This window comes from Eschrichtius robustus, chromosome 15, assembly GCF_028021215.1.
Source record: "Eschrichtius robustus isolate mEscRob2 chromosome 15, mEscRob2.pri, whole genome shotgun sequence".
In the NCBI taxonomy this organism is placed as follows: domain Eukaryota; kingdom Metazoa; phylum Chordata; class Mammalia; order Artiodactyla; family Eschrichtiidae; genus Eschrichtius; species Eschrichtius robustus.
In genome coordinates, this window is record NC_090838.1 from 38542781 (window position 1) to 38560128 (window position 17348).

At 50.8% G+C, this 17348-nt stretch overlaps 1 protein-coding gene across 2 annotated transcripts in view; it reads left to right on the plus strand.

Annotated features, from left to right (window-relative positions):
- The window catches only part of PRKCE (protein kinase C epsilon), a 507341-nt gene that overhangs the window by 472284 nt on the left and 17709 nt on the right, over positions 1–17348 (plus strand). For both annotated transcript variants that reach the window (XM_068564561.1, XM_068564560.1), the window contains 3 exons: positions 73–211; positions 5532–5720; positions 9547–9693. In XM_068564561.1, coding sequence (XP_068420662.1) covers positions 73–211; positions 5532–5720; positions 9547–9693 — 475 coding nt within the window. The remainder of the gene's footprint in view (positions 1–72; positions 212–5531; positions 5721–9546; positions 9694–17348) is intronic.

The window sequence follows — 17348 nt, forward strand, 5'->3', positions numbered from 1 at the left end:
ACCTCTCCACCTCAAAAAGGTCATATTGGGATGAGTGAAGCATTAACCATGTGGTTCTGGCCCATCTTATAGGGATTTGAAACTGGACAACATCCTTCTGGATGCAGAAGGTCATTGCAAGCTGGCCGACTTCGGAATGTGCAAGGAAGGGATTCTGAACGGTGTGACGACCACCACATTCTGCGGGACTCCTGACTACATTGCTCCCGAGGTAAGACCATGGACAAAGGGCCACGTCCTCCTGTTGCCAGGGCGGAGGCCTGAGTCCATCCCCATACGCCAGGGTCATCTAGCGGTGCTGGGGAAGGCTCTGGAAAACCAGAATGGATTCCAGGGAGGAGGGAGAAAAGGAAAGGTAAAAGGCTTGCCGATTTCTCCATAAGGAAGTGGTGGTGATGGGGAGATAATGGTGAACTGAGAGTACCAGGCCATTCCCCAAAGCTGGCCAGGCCCTCACATCCTCTCATCCCAGTCCAGAACTACCAGCGAAACTAGGACCAAGAGACATTTGTTGACTTGTATGATTGCTTTCAATTTTTAATAACCAGAATAACGGAGAGCCATTGATAAAGGCAGTGATTAGCTTTATCAGCTATAATTTGCCTACAGTGGAACCAAGAAGTAGTTGCCATTTCTAGTGCAGCAGTGATTCCGCATAGCAGGCACACAGATTGAACAGGAAGAGGAGAGTGCCTGGGCCTCATTTTAATAGAGATCAGAGATGTTCATGGTAAGCCTCGCCAGTAGGTTGCCTTTCATGGGAGTTGCTTGGGTGTTTTGTTCATCATAAAGTGTTTGTTTGCCTTCAGCTTCTGCAGGTCGGTCTTGCCTAGACTGAGAGATATCTAGTGTGGTATGATTCAGGTTTAAGACACAGTCTGTCATAGATACTTAATGAAAATGGTCCTGAGTGTTCTGACACATGTGAGATGAGCAGGAAGTACCAATCCCCTTTAAGCATTGTCCATGGTGGGTAGGGGTTAGCACAACCAGTTTTCATTTCCTTCCAGTGGGCATTGTTTGAGCACCTGCTAGACACAAAGTGATGTGGGGATGAAGAATTGACTAAGACCCTGGTGGCTCTCCTAAAATGACTTTGTGTCTAAAGAGAGTGGCAGATAAGTAAACAATGAATTAAGCAGAATAAATAGGTACACAACACAAGACAGTAACCTCAGGGATCAGGGAGGGTTTCTTAGAGCACCTGGTGGATGAATTGAGTTGTAGAGAATCAGCAGGATTTCCTTTGGTGGTATGGAGTAGGGAGCATTCCTGAAAACAGCAGGAAGGACTGGAGTGGGCGTGGGGCAGGCAAGGAGGCTCAGTATCCCTGGGCTCTGAATCCTTTAAGGCAGGGCTATGTTTCTAATCTGGGTACTCCCAAGCTCCGGCACACTAGTCAGTCTCTTAGTAATGGTTTGTTGAATGAATAAAGGAATGAGAACTTATGATACTCCAACATGAGCAAAGACCAGTGGATGAGAGAACATTCTTGGCCTTTTTTAGAAAGGAAGATAGTGTGGCTAGAACAGAGGATTTCTTAGTGCTCTTAGTGATGAACAAGATTAAGAAAAAGGACCAAGGAAAGTGGCCTTTATTCTGTAGGATCTGTGGACCCACTGAGGGTTTCCTAGTAGAAGGAGGGTCATCATCAGACCTGTCCCAGAAAGAAGACAGGCAACAGCAGTGTAGATCAGAAGCCAGAGGGCCAGGGAAGGATGGTTGAGAGTCTTTCCACAGCCCAGACAAGACACAGGGAGGCCTGAGGAGGGTCATAGAGTAAGGATGGTAACAGGTAAATTCTCACTGGAACCTCCATCTTCTAAAAGATCTGAAGAATAGAGATTTCAGTCTGTCTCTACTAGTATGTTCTCTTAGCAGGGACACTAGGAATTTAACCTCCAAGGAGAAATCATTGAAAGTAAGAGCTCTCGATTGAGACTTGCTTTTTCCACCACCTTCCTCATTCACTCTTTATCATCAGAATGCTTGGTTCTAGGCCCTCTGTGAATTGATGCCAGAGTCAAAGGGTTGACAGCCCAGTGTACTAGTCAAGGACCCAGCCCAAGATAAACATTCACTTTATGATGAACAAAACACCCACACAACTTTCCCAAAAGGCAAGCCATTGGTGAAACTCACAATGAATAACTCTGGTCTCTGTTTAGAGCGGGCCCTAGACACTCTTCCTTCCCATTCTACACTTGTGCCAACTCTGCAGCATCGCCACTCCACGAGAAATGAAATCCCTGGTCTTACTGTAGGCAAATTACAGCTGATAAGGGTATCGCTACCTTTATCAAAGGGTCATTGGGAAGGTTAAATGAAATTATGCCGCTAAAGCATTTAGCACAGTGCCTGGCGCACAGGAAGTGCTGGGTCAGTGGCGGCTCCATCACAGTCATCATGCTCGTCGGGTTGTGCAGTGGGGTGGGAAAAGCACAGGCCTGAGAGTTGAGATCCCAGGCCAGACTTAACCACTAATGCCCCCATGTGATCTTGACCAAGTGGCGAAATGTTTTTGACCCTCAGGTTCCTCATCTTTCAAATGGAAAAATAATTCCTGCCCTACCCACCTCATCAAGCTATTTTGAGAATCTAATGAGATTAGAGCATGGAAATGCTTCAGAAAGCATAAGCCTGTATTCAGATAGGAGGGGTTGTGAGACACCTGGCTAACCCCGAAACCAGAGACACGTTCTGAGGCATTAGCTCTGCCCTGGGGCTTCTCTTCACACGGTGTGCCCTTGGCTGACCTCCATGGCACCCCCCTCTCCTTTCTCCATGCCCAGCCCCCGCTCCCCATCAAACGGTGGCCAGCCCTGGGTAGTGCCTGGCGTCATCAGGCCCAATGCCTGCTCTTCTACCCCAGCTCTGACCCATCAAGGGGTTGGCTGCTGCACCAGGTGCCCTCCCATGGCATGTGAAGCCTTGCCCTTCTCACCAGCTCCATCCGTGACAAGGTGATTAGGAAACAGATAATTAGGGCCAAGCCTAAGGGGAATTTTAGAAAAGATGCCACCCAAAATAGGAAGGCTCTGGAGGGGCTTGGGGAAGGGTGGGCAGGGCTGCTCTGTGGTTTACCCAGCGCCATCCTGTCTGAGCACACACAGGGCCACCTGGAGGCCACCTCCCCACCACACCGAGGAGGCACAGAACCCAGCTGTGCCACTCCCCAAGGCTGGAGGGTGGCTTCCTTAGCACCAAGGCCCTCAGAGCCCAGGAGAGAAGGGGGCATGCCCAGGAAGATACACATGGTGGGCACACCTGGCAGCCAGTCTCCCTGAGTGTTGGAACTGGGCTGGTCACAGGGGTAGATTCAGAAAAATGTAGAGTCCCTATCCTCTGGTGGCTTATGGATGCCCTGGGGAGACAGCTGACCATGAAAAAAGTAGCTCAACTGCTGGTAGTATGTGGAAAGTGCCTGCCAGATCTTAGGGCAAGGGTCTTAGGGTGTCAGAGGAGAGGAAAAAAGCTGGAGAAATCTAGGAAAGCTTTCTGGAGGAGATGGGTGATAACCATGACCTTGAAGGTGGTACCACGGGGAGCCAGGCTGGGCCGCTGGGTCTTTCAAGGTTGAGGGAGTCTTGGGCTTTGGCTTTCCCTTTGCCTTTGGAACAGAGCAGAGTTACTGGCTCCTCAGTGGAGCCTATAGCTCTGACCTTACAGATACCCTGTGCTGACCACTGGGCTGAGACCAAAGGTCCTAACCAAGCAGCTTTACCAGCCCCAAATAATTTAAAGTTGGCTGCATTTGCTCACATTCCTTTTCATTCTAAATTCTGAAGAGTCCTAAAATGTGCATGTTTTTACTGTTTTCAAAATGCTTCTACCCATCTTTTGATTTAATCCCAAGCAATCTACAACCTCTAGAAGGGCATTTTGAGTAGACCCAAGACAGTCTAGATACTTGGGTTCAGCCTTCTCTTCCATCTTGGAATCTGAGAACTGAGCTGGAGCCTTGTTCTGTAACAAGTTAACTGAGAAGTTACCTGCCTGGGGTGTCCTGCAAGCTGGAGTGGCCCTTGCCATTTTGTGGGGAGAGTCCTCAAAATACACCCCCCTTGGGTACATGCACTCCAGCCGTGCTTCTCCTCCACAGCCTTCACCTTTTGGAGTTCTTTATAGAATGACAGTGCTGAGAGCAGCCAGAGATGTCCTCCCACCCACCCGCCTGTCTCTGGGCAGTACCGTGCCTAGTCCTTCTCTGACTGAGCATTATTTCTGCTCTGAGCCAAACACACATCAATGACCTGCTACATTCTATATAAACGTGGAGACCAAACCTTACAGAAGAAAAACTGGATTTAGTACCACCTTCTAATTATACAGAGCTTTGTATTTTGCAGTAGGTTTTCAAAATCTTCCACCTTAATTAATCTTGTGAGGTTAAGCTGAGAATCTGAGCCTCATCTGATAGATGAGGAAGTCAAGTGACTGGATTGAGATCACCCAGAAATCTAATGCCAAACTTGGAGTGAAACTGGATGCAACCTTGTTGATCTTCCATATCCTTCCAGCACATGGCCAGCGCTGAAGAAAAATTGGGATGGGGCAGTTACTTGCTTTTCAAAATTTCTGCAGCTTCTTGACTCAGAATAGAATTCCTCTTGTGCACTGACATTCTGATTCTGTTTGTAAAACTGCAGTCCTTACACGCCATTCTGCAGGAAGCCGATGGTGTTGAGTATTCAGCATCATGTCATACGTGCATGTAACCTAAGTGACTTTGACTCCACACAATTGGTCAGAGGGAGAAAAGAGAGAGAGGCAGAGAACATAGATAAGAAAAATGGCCACCGTCGAAGATAAAATGCACCAGACAACCGAGGAGAGGATTTGATTCGAGCTCTTGGAATAGGGAGAATGTTTATGGAACACCTCAAATAAAAAGAAGGGGGTCTGGGGCTTTATAGAGGCAAGAAAACAAGGCTTCATCAGCGAGCCGTAGGCAAGTCATGGGTCTTTTCTCAGAATATGCAAGAGCATAGTGGTCCTTTATGATTAGAACACAAATGGGTGGGGAGATTTATTAACTCTAGTTTCTTTTCCAAGAGCACAGGCCTCCGTAAATTCAGCATTGTCACCATTTAAAGAGGACTAAGATTCTGCTCACCCTTCCACTCAGTGAGCCGTGCCCTGGGCTGAGCGTGCAATGGGAGACCCAAATTTGCTGCACGCACTCACTCACCCCGATTTTAGTGTCAAAAATGTGCACAGCTTTTTACATGGCCCTCAATTCAAGTCAGGAACTTCATCTGGTGCTCAGGCAAAGAAGCAGCAATTTGTTCCCCCTGGAAGACAGACTGTGGGTATTGGTTTTTGAAAGCTGGCCCCCAACATGGTGCCTCCCAAACTCAATTGTCACTCAACTTGCTGATTTAGAACCTAATTTTATGTAAGGCAGCTCCGCCCTACAGAGGAGCAAGCTGGAAATAGAGACGCGCGTCTTCCCACGGGCGCTAGTGGCGCAGGTGTAGCCACAGAGGGCAGCCTGCGCTGGACCCTGACGTTGCCCGTCTCCCAAACAGATCCTGCAGGAGTTGGAGTACGGCCCCTCGGTGGACTGGTGGGCCCTGGGGGTGCTGATGTACGAGATGATGGCTGGTCAGCCCCCCTTCGAGGCCGACAACGAGGACGATCTGTTTGAGTCCATCCTCCATGACGACGTGCTCTACCCGGTCTGGCTCAGCAAGGAGGCCGTCAGCATCCTGAAAGCAGTGAGTCACTGGCCCTCACCCACTTTCTGGTCCCCTGGCTTTCTCACCTCTCTCTCTCCCCTCCCACTTCTCTTTTCTCTCTCTCTCTCTCTCTGTCCCACCTCTGCTCACTGCTGAACAGAAGGGGCGGAGGGCAGTCACCACTGGGAGCTCAGGCCCACTGCACCCGCTCCTGCCAGAAAGGGGGTCTGGGACAAATTACTGTTCTTGTGGGAAAGGGACACCATGTCTGTGTTTCCCGAGGAAGGCTCCATGCACCTGGGTCCTCCAGTGCTGTAGAGGGGGTAGAGCCAACCCCTGCTGCACTGGGGTCACCCCTGCTGCTTGCACTCTGGGGGCTGGACCCTCCTTCCTTACCTGCCACCCATGGCCTGTCTTCCTCCGGGGCCTGCAGTGGGGGAGGGAAGGGAGGCATTGTGCACCTGTGTCCGTGACAGCATTGCTGATCAAAAAAGATGTGTCCACTTAAGATCCCTGTGGCCCCGCTGGATTCAGATGTAATAGAGAGACTGCCCGCCCCCGCCCCCCCCCCCCCCCGCCAACAAATAATCCCTCACAGGTGACAATGCTTAGTACTTGCTCAGCACACCCGTTGCTGCATTGTAAGACACTTGTACTGTGGCAAGTAAGTGAAGTTACCTGTCCCCCTTGGAATGCTGGGGGAGCTGAGGTGCACGGAAGGTAAGCAGACCAGCTTACCTGGGAAGGGTCACCCCGCTGGGCTGAGGCCATGACAGCCCAGGAATCTTGACTTCTGGTCCTGGCTCCTTTCACCCATCAGAATGCCCCAAAGTTCAGAGTCCCCATGCCTCAGTCACAGAATTTGCCATATCCAAATACCTGCTGTACCATGATTTAGTTTTCTTGTTTTTTCAATCAAGTCCCCAAATCTACCTAATTATATGTATTTTATAAAGAAATGTTATGTAACTATCATAAATGGAAAGAGTATCACTTGTCATAATTAATTAACATAAATTATCCAATGAAAATGGTAAAAATGACCTAAAATCATTTCGCAGGTATCTGGCAGGGGACATGTATCATATTTTGGAAAATGCCACAGCAAAACATGTTGCTTCTTTCTGCAGTTCATTTTTTCCTTACTCTTCCCTTCTTTCCCTCACATCATTTCTTTCCTCCCTTCTGCATCTATTTCTCTTTTCCTCCCTCCCTCCTTCCCATTCACTGATTCAATGAACGACCATTTGTTGAGTGTTTCCAGTGTGCGGGGCATTGTGCTAGAATGCTGAGTAAGCACTGGTGAGTGTAACAGCCGTCATCCCTGCCTCGTGGAGCTTGTGATCCAGCGGGAGAAGGTGGGCAATAAATAAAAAACACATCCATATGTGGTCACAATTGGGATAAGAGCAGTGAAGGAAGCAGACAGAGTATGCTCATTCACTCATTCATTTATTCAACACGTATTTATTGGGCATCTAGGATGTGCCAGACACTATACCAGGTGCTGGCTAAGGAAAAACCTGCAGCACCCGAGGCAGCCAGAACACCCCCAGCAGAGCTGGTCACTCACCCTGGGCCCTGAACCCCAGCCTGACACACTTTCCTGTGAGCCCCCTGCCGGCACCCCAGGTGGGCCCTTTCATTATGGATGACCTAGAGCAGTGGTCTTCAACTAGGGGTGACTTTGTCCCCCATCATCTCCCAGAGACATTCGGCAACGTCTGGAGATGTTTTTAGTTGTCACAACTTGGAGGGGAGGGGTGCTATTGGCATCTAGGAGGTGAAGCCCAGGGACGCTGCTAAACATCCCGCACTGCACAGGACAGCCCCCAAACAAAGAAGTGTCCAGTCCAAAATGTCATCAGCACAGAGGCTGAGAAACTTTGGCCTACAGAGATTCAGAAGAGGTCGTGCCTGTGTCAGCTGGTTGGTGAGGGTGAAGTCTCTGGGAAAAGAGAAGAGCCTCTGGCTCGGGGTCAGCTTCCTGAGACGCTAAAACCTGCATGTTTATCCGTAGCCCTGATACTTCCCCTCCCAGAAGTGGGAGGACAGGAAGAGCTGAGGAAGCAAGGAGAAGTCTTCTACTCCCTTGGCCTTGGAACACTTCACTTCCTCACATTGTCACCTGATTCTAGGGCCAGGCCAGGTTTTCCATGACTCTGGCCACTGATCTGTGTCTCTGAGGGCTGCTGCCTACATGCAGAACTCTCCAGAAAGCCATCTGCACCAGAGAGTTATGCAGTGCACAACCTGTGCAACAGTAAGTGGCAGTCCTGCTGCCTCGCTTCCTCAGCACTGTGTCCTGAGGCCCAGCCTTCAACCCGCTGTTCACTCATCTCAGTGTACTGAGTGCACAGTGGGAGCCAGGCCCTGAGCCAGATGCTGGGAAGAAAGAACTGATTCCTATATCATAGAGCTCACCAAGGAGAAGAGATGTTTAGACAAATTATAATTTAAATAAATGAGAAGCATGGGGTCTTAGATGTCCGCAGAGTGAATCTGGGGAGGCTTCACAGAGGAGGCAGCATTTTGACTGGTTCTTAGAGAATAGTTAGGGGCTAGAGAGGGGCCTTGGACCAGGCAAGTAAAGGATGCAGAAGGTGAGCGAGAGAGACTGGCTACAGACTGAGTAGTTTGTGTGTGCCAAACTAAGGGGTATGGACTTTATCCTGTGGGCGATAGGAATCAGGGGTGTGTAAGCAGGAGTGACCTCTGCCAGCTGTTCGATTAGAAGGATGAAGTGTGTTGGCACCATTCCTAACCCCTCACTCTCTCGTCCATGGCTCCCCTGCCTTTCAGGGGTGCCAGGCAGGAGGCAAGAGGAGGTTCCTACTGCCCAGGAGAACCTCCCTTGCTGATGAAGCCTAAAATGCTATCATTATAGATTTATCCCTTTGCATTATAATTTGTCCTCTTAGGTTCCTTTAAGTCTAAACTCTCAGCTTTCACCCCATGAAATATAATACTCAGTCTCTGACACACATGTACACACACACCCCTACCTTTATTCTGGGTGGCTATCAGAAATATTTCCACCTGCCAGCACCGATTTGTTTCAAGGTTATGTTACTATACATCTGCTCAATGAAATTAACATTTGCCATCAGGACTGACTCATTTAACAGGAATAATCATTTCACCTGGGTTTGTGAGATCACAAGACACCCAAAAAGTACAAAACACATCAATGTGTTTTTTACAGACAAGCATTGAGAAGCCAGTAAGCCTTTCTTTTTCTTGTTTTTTATCTGTTAATCTATGTGGGGTTTTGTGCTAGAGATTACAAAGTCAAATTTTTTTAAGAAGTAGGAGGGCCTAGGTCCAGGAAAAGGAAAGAGGAGGAGGTGCCTTTGATAATTGACCTTAGCATGAATATCTGGTCTTCTTTCCTTCCCTCAAAAAGGATTGCTGACCTCTCAGTATGAGTTTATCAGACCTCAGTCTCCCTGATGAGAAGACTTGAGAATCTGAGGGGGAATCAGAGGGTTAGAAAGAGTCTGAGTTCCTAATCCTGACTTGATACCTTGCTGGCTGTTTGACCTTGGCCAAGTTAATTAACTTCTCTGTGCCTCAACTACCTCACTTATAAAGTAGGGATCATGATAGTACCTCAGAGGGTCACGCTGGATGAAATGAATCAATGCGTGTATATGTAATACTATGTGTAGAACAGTGGCTGGCGCACAGTAAGTTCTGTGTAAGAATTAAAGAGCACCCTGAGGGGCAGAGCCCCCGAAAATGTAGAAAATGGGTTTGGGAGGTGATGCTAAAGGTTCTGCCTTGGCTGAGTTCCGTGTTCCCCTCACAGCCTGTGCCTGCCGGGCCTTTGTCACTGATTCCGTCTCTCTCCTCATCCCCGCAGTTCATGACCAAGAACCCTCACAAGCGCCTGGGCTGTGTGGCGGCACAGAACGGCGAGGATGCCATCAAGCAGCACCCGTTCTTCAAGGAGATCGACTGGCTGCTCCTGGAGCAGAAGAAGATCAAGCCGCCCTTCAAACCTCGAATTGTAAGTAGGCCCTGAGCTCGTTCCACGGCGCGGGCGGGCCTGCTTCCCGTGCGCAGAGATGGGGGTCTGGGCACATTTTACAGCCAAGATGACAAGGGCAGGAGGTCGCCAAGAGGCCCCCTAAAAGAGAGTCTCCTTGGCCCTGGGAGTTTACTGTCGAAACCACATAACCGATAGAGGTAACCAAGGTGATGATTTATATGGGACACAGAAGAACCTTTTGTACTTCAATCAAATTGTATTTATCTTGATCAAAAATTATACATGATACTGGTTTTCCATGTGTGGTAGCAATATATAAGGTTTCCTTATAGATAAGCTTTTTTTTTAATGAGTCGATTTAAAGAAAAATATTAAGTAACTAATTGTCGCAGTCATTCTGTGGAGCGAGCACAGAGCGTGAAGCTGAGACTCAGAGATGGCCATTTGAGGAAGACTGTCCCCAGGGCTGCCCATGGGTGCTGGCTCTATAAGATGCTGTTTCTTTAGGCCACATCTCTGCCCTCTCTGATCCGCTCTCCCTTCTGCCTTCTCTCCAGCCTCAGCACACACTCCTTCCAGGTTCTTGGGCCTGTTGTGCTCATGCCAGTCGGAGGAGGGTACAGTAAAGGGTGTTTGACGCTCAGAGGTTGGAAAAAAGAATAGGCCTGTCGATTCCGGGCTTAACTCAGAGACTGTGTCGTGGCAGTGACCTTCTGCTGGAAGGGGAGAGGGTCGGCGGTGCTCTCCTTAAAATTAGAGAGAGAGAGTGGGTGTGGGTGTGCATACGTATGCATGTGTGTGTGTGTGTGTGAGGGGGGAAATTCTTAGCTCTGTTGGATCCTAGCCCAAGGAGGCCGTCATTTAGACTGAAACTTTGGGTAGCCAGCTGGGTAGCGTCCTGGGGGCAAGGGAGGGTGTGTAACATAGGAGGTTATAGGGCAGAGCCCCAGAGTCGTGGGGCTGGGGTCTCGGGCAGGGAAGACCTGAGATTATCCAGTCGGCCCTCAGTCACCCCACATTCCGTCAGAGGACCCCTTCTTCCTCACTTCCAAGTACAGAAAAGACCCTCCTGTGCTTTGGGAATCATCAGAGAGGAAATCTACTATATTCCAAGACATTTTCTAGGGGGCAGTGGTTGAGAGTGAAATGTTTCATGCTGTGGGTAACTCTCAGCTGAAGGGTGTGGTCCGGGCCTCAGCCAGATGAGAGCGTGGCAGGTGGACGGTCCCTAGACACTCAGTCCTGTCTCCATTCCTCGTTTGCTTCCTTCTTGGGTTTTTATGATTTTCACTGGCTGGCACACAGCCTGGACCAGGCTAAATTCAAGTTTACCTTCTTTCTTTGTTAGCATCACCCACAGTTCTGGGGCCTGTCGTGCCAAAAGCCCGTGCTGTGGGCTCGGGACAGGGCTCACTGCGTGTGCCAGCCTGCCTGAAGGCCGCCCCACCCCATCCCGAGGGTCTCTGAAGGTGGCCTTTAAGGACAAGGTGAGCCGACAGAGTTCCCCAGACAAAGTGAGGGAAAGCAGGAGGCCAGAGGCCAAGCAGGGGAGGAGAAACTGAAGACTCAGATCTGAAGGAGAAATGTTATTTTAGGTTCAATCTAACTTAATCAACCCAAAGAAAATTGAGAAGTAGAACTGAGTAAGGAATCCGGGCCCAACAAACAGGAACCTGGGACGAGAGCAGGGACCAGTCGGCCAGTGCAGGTCTGCAAGATGACTTGAACTCCAGTCTAGACACCAGCTCAACAGGACTGGACACGAGCCTTGTGGGGGGAGGGGGAGGACTGGAGGAGCAGCTTTCTCCCGGGGATGCAGCCTGGAGGGGACAAGCGCCAGGGGACCATCAGCAAAGTGTGTGAAGGGAAGAGGGGGCCTGGGTGGGGCAGAGGCAGGCAGGGAGTCTTTGCCGAGAGACCACAGGGAAGCAAGGAATTCGGGAAGCTCTTTGTGATAAAAGGCGCAAGGAAACTCTAAAGGATGGTTTCACAGAGAAGGGTCTCTCACTGGGGTAGAATAGTGGCAGATCATCACTCAGGTCCAGTGGAGGTGATTCCTCTGAGATGGCCAAAGACCCAAGTAGCTCTGGTCTCCAGGAGCTCTTCCCAAAGCCCTAGCAATGCCAGAGGCTCCTCAGTGGGGCTTCCACCCTCCAGTCTGAACTCTGAGCCCAGTGAAAATGCAGACCTGAGCGGAGTGACACTTTGAGCAGTCCCTGGCTTCCCCTGGAGTAAGGCGAGGGCAGGAAGGACAAGTGTGAGATTTCTGCGGACCTGCAGGATGGGCAAGGAACCAGACAGAGGAAGGGGGAGGGATGAAGCGTGAACCAGGAGGCCGAGCAGGTGACCCAGTCCGCTACCATAGAGCTGCCCCTGGCCAGGGGTGCAGGTGCTCCTGCGGTCAGGGGGTGACGGCCCCCCAGGAACCAGCAGTAGAAGCCCATCCTGTGGGTCAGATGGGACTACCTCTCTACCTAGAGCACAAGGGCCCTGCGCTTCCCTTCCCAGGGCCTCTCGAGGGTCCCCAGCCTAGGACCAGAGGGCAGGACACTGCTTGCTTCCTTCGCTGAGGGGCTCAAGTAGGCTTCCAGGGGCCGTCCAGGAGCTCCCACCAAGTTCAAAACTGCCTTAGCGTTCCTAAAGACTGAGTTCATCATTGCCTTGGAAATCATCCTCTGTGCATGTTCCTACTCGCCCCGCACAGACCTCCAGAGTCATCCTCAACACTGTTGGGGGTCAGGGGAGAGGGCGTTTATTTGGTTGGTTTGAATTCAGTTTGGAGGAGAGAATTAGAACATCCAAAGGAAGGGTAAGAAGGGAAACTTTGTGTGTATGTGTGTGTACAAGAGGTGTTTCTGGTCACATTTGGAGCTGAGTAATGTTGATCCTTACTGAGTTCTCGGCTATAGGTCATTCAAGAAGTATTCAGGTTATTTAGATCTCTGATCACAATTATATCCTTGGGACTAGAGATTTCTCTCCAGAGAAATACTAAAATCGGAAAAGAAAAGAATAGTCTTCATCCAGTTAGCAGGTTGGAAAGGTGTCCCAAATCTGTCCTTTAAATGAAAACTTGTTTCTGAAAAATGTTCATGGCACCACCCTGAGTCATCTGTGGGCTTGTGTACAACAGAAATAGACTTTACGTTGAATTAAAGCCCACTGCAGTGGCGGACATACTGTGTTTCTCATCTCTAAAAGCCCTGTAAGGCCAATGTGAAAACTCACACAGGCGTTTATAAGCCATCACCCCCACTAACCACCTCAGGACTCACCACGGGGGTGAGGGACCTGCCCGGCTCAGATGCCAGTGGTGAGCACGGCTCTGTGCTCCAAAAGCAGGGTCAGCCTCACCCCGAGACAGAATAGATGGCCACACACTAGAGGTCATTGGAGAGACACTGGGAAGCCGAGGTATGTCTCCACGGAAGTCATCTTCTGTTCACGGGGCAGGGAGTTCCAACACAGGACAGGCTTCCCGTGGGCTTCAGGTATCACATGACTTGAGGACACATCAGATGCCTTCCGAGGAGAGCAGCGGAAGAAAGGTTTTGTCGGAGAGAGGAAAGAAAACTGGTTTGGAGCCTGACATTGGGAACAAGTGGCCAAGATGGTGGGTCGCAAGCAGCCAGGGATGGTGTGAGTTTCTTAGATCTTAGGGACAGACTCCGAGTCAAAGGAAAGCCACTGTGAGAAGGAAGGGGACAAGTCTATGAGCAAGCATCTCCAGCCCTGCACCTTGGTGGTGGCCTGGAGAAGACAGTGGGCATGAGTTTTAGCAGCAAGGAAAGCGATGCACAGACTCCCCTATCTCATCGGGCTGAAGATCCCCAGGGCGTTCGTTCGGTCAAGGTCCTGGGGCTCGTGAGGGAACTCCAGGGCTCCTCTTGCTCCCTACCCATGCCCCGCTGATGTCACACCAGGATACCACTAGTCCCCAGGATCCTGCTGAATAGCTGCTCTCCACTCCTCAGCTGGCCCTCCTGAATCTGAGCACCCTGGGGGGCATCCTGCCTGTCTGATTCAGGAAGGAGTTGGTTTTGTCTGGCTGGGAGGAGACTGGGTGAGGTCATGTCATCCAGTCTAGGAGTTATGAAGAGACAAGACGTAGTGGCCTGTTTTCCACAGCTCCTGACCGTCCCCACTCCCCCGCACAGACGGAGCCCCTCCACAGCTGGTGGGCACAGCAAGCCTGCACTCTGCCCAGGCTGGCTCAGCTGGACGCTGGGGTCCCTGGATCACCCCCCACAGGGGCTGAGGATATGGCAGGAGAACAGCTCCCAGGCCTGGTTTCCATCGCCTCTGCAGGAAGCCTCGCCCCTCTAAAGATATCACCCAGGAGACTGTCCAGATTTCGTAGCTGGAATTTGGCCTCTGGGCAGGTTCCATCCCATACTTCAATTGGCTGCTGTCCCCTCCAGGCCTTCGCCTTCTTGAGATGTTTGCTGAGCTGAGATTTCTGCTCCCTGGCGCCTGAGCCTCCATGTCTAACCACTGCCCTGACTCGCCCGCTGTCAGTATTCCACTGGGTTTCCTGCCTTCAGCTTTTCATCCCTTTGCACTAACCCCACCCTAGGGCATTTTTCAGTGGCTTTTGCTTCTGCGTGGAGATTTCCTTCTCATCTTTCCTCCCAGCTATCTTATCTTGTATATTCTTCCTCCTCCACTTTCCTTTTTATGCTCCTGTCCACCCTTTATCCACCCACATACTCGACTGATGTTGCACAAGCAATGTGCCATCAACACCAAACCAGAGACTTGGTGTCATCATGCGCTCAAATCAATTTTCTGGGGGTGGCTTGCTTCAGAGCAAGGGCATACAGCAGTGAACGGGTGGGGGAATAGGAAGGCCAGCGAGGCTGGATCCATGGCCTTTGATGCTGGAAAAAGTCGCCAAGCTTAGAATTCACTGGTCTATCCCACTGGGGATTTGGTTCCAAAATGGCGGCATCATTTGCTGCCATTGAAAGTAGCCCATTTAGCTTTTGTGTTGCCATTGGGCTTGCCTTCCTTGGGGACTGTAGGGGAGAGAAGTGATGTGTTTGGTGTGGTTGAAGGGCATCATCCAGCCTTGTAGATCTTGGAGGTATTTTGCTCACTCCTAGCTTCTCTCCTGCACACACCTCCCCCGCCCCAAACGCATTAGGCTCTGAGATTATGGCTCCTGGGGCTTCGGCGCTGGAATGGGGGGGAAGCCAGCAGAGGAGGGAGAGGTCTGCCTCCCCAGCAGCCTAGCTGTCCTCAGTGAAAGCCAAAGATAATGAGGGAAATGCCAGCCAAGTAAACTTCTCTTTGTGTACGTGTTCTCTCTTTTCAAGTTTGCTTCAGTGTGAATGTCCCTCTTTAAGGTAAGGCCTCCAGAGTGGGGAGTCTTTCCAGGTAGGTGAGCCCTCAGACCGGGTGACATGGAGGCCCCTTTCAACCTCATGATCTGTTCCATCCAGCCATCCACACTGCATGGCGGGACCCCCAAGGGAGGCCTTTCCTGCATGCTCCTGCATGACTGGGTTGTGCTGAGGGAAAATTGGGAAGTGGGCCTGAGACCCTCACACCCTCACCAACTCAGCGGCTGGAGGAGGAGCCCTGCCGAACAGGCAGCCCCTTCCCCTAAAGCCAGCCCACTGGCCCAGGGACCTCCTGAAAGCGTGAACCATGAAGACAGAGCCCCGGGGACCATGAGAGGCTGTCCTCATCTTCCACCTGGCAGAGCAGGAATGGGGCCCAGTCGGTCCCTGCAGACATGTGAGGACATCCCGCTGGCCTGTGTCCATGCCAGAGTGAGAGCCCTTAGCCTCCGAGAGGCTGCAGGGTCCCGCCAAGAGCCAGGATGTTGGACCGGGGCTGGAGGGCATGGGAAAAGTCCAGGAACCTGTTTTTAGTAGTTGGCCCAGGTGATGGCATGGAAAAGTGGACAGGGCACTCGCTTTCACCCCAGAGAGACTTGGGTAGGAATAAAATTGCTGTCACAGGATAGTCGTGTGAACCTGGGAATTCACTTCCAGCCTCCTAGAGCCGCGACCTCCTTATGTGTAAAATGGGGTTGAGAATACCCGCTCACAGAATTACTACAGGGTTAGTTTACAAACCTCAGATGCTTTGCATACTACAGATTCTCAATAAATTTTAGTTCCTGTCTCTCCATTCATCACCCCCAACCCAGCTTGTTGAAGCCCCTCTCCCTCTTATCCCAAGACTCCAAGAATCAAGAGTTAAGGATTGCAGGAGGTGGTGTGGTATTTGGAGGCTGGGGTGTGGAATCAGGTGCAGCCAGGTTCCGACTGGGGCTGTAGGATCTTGGGAAAGTCACCTCATCTCTCTGAGCCTCAGTCTGCTGATCCATAGAATGGGGATGATAAAATCTACCACACTGGATTGCTGTGAGGAGAGGAAAAGCTAATGATGTGAGATGATTAGGAGAGCCCTTCATACACAGTGAGTGCTGGGGATGGCGCTGATGCTGATAGTGATGGAGACAGTGGGGGTCTAAGCTGAGAGAGGCCGGTCTGGACGATATTTCTGTCCCAAAGGGGTGGAGGGGCCAGGAGTTCAGATGAGGGATGACACCCTGTGCTCAGGGGAGCAGCCATCCATTACAGGGCAGAAAGGCAGAGACCGGCAGAGAACACAGTTCAGACTCTGCCCTAGAGCCTCCTGGGGCTTAATTCTGGCACAGCCACTGGTCTGAGCTGGGGGAGTACTAGAAAGGAGGTGCGGCAAGACAGTTACTCACCGCAGATGCCAATATTCCCAGTCCTTTGCCCCTTGGAAGACCCCCAAGGTTCCCCAACTTTTATTCTGTGAACTTGCTCACCAGCTTTACTCTTCTTGCCTCTGGTCTCGACAGGGTTTTTGCTGAGCACGGCTGTGTGACTCTCAGTGCCCCAGCCCTGAAATGGTAGCAGTCACAGCTTCCCAAGTATTTCTAAGCTAAACAGCCTCAGTGGGGCGTCTTTGACTCTACACAAGAGATTTCTCCATCAGGGAATTCTGACTGCAGGAGCGTCCCTGTGGCCAAGGGCTGGAGGGCCCACATGTGATTCACTTTGGTCCTCCCAGCACCCACCCCAGGGGAGGGATCTGAGCCCTAGGCTGGGCATTTCCATAAGCTCCAAAGTTTTTATTTATGACTTACTAGCTGTGAGGTTGGGATTCGCCTTCATGGATTCACCAAACTAGTGTATATTGAATTTAATCTCCTCCCTGCCCCATCAACACTTAAGGTAACACACACATCCTACCTGGGAGCATGGGACCTACTAGGCTGTGCCTGATTGAAAGTGGGGAGAGCAGGAGCCATCAGAGAAGGTTCTCGAGAGTTACTGGATCTTGGCAGAGAAAGCCAGGAAGGGTTAGGAAGAGAGAACTACACGGGACAAGGCATGAAAGGGAAAAGGGAAAGGCAGGATTCAGATCAGCTCTTTTTAATGGGTATTTAGTGAGCATGTGCTCTGTGCCTTCTGGGAAGCCCTGGAGGGGAAGGTAAACAGAAGAAAAGAATCCCCTACAACACAAACACGTTCACATCACCGTGTGACGTGAGGAGCTTAGATGGCAGGAGGAGATACTGAACACGGAATACTTGAGGAATACCAGGCAATGGGATAAAATTCAGGATTTGACTTTGGGAGGGGAGTCTTGAGGTTTGCCTGTCGAGGTTAGAGGACAGAACGGGA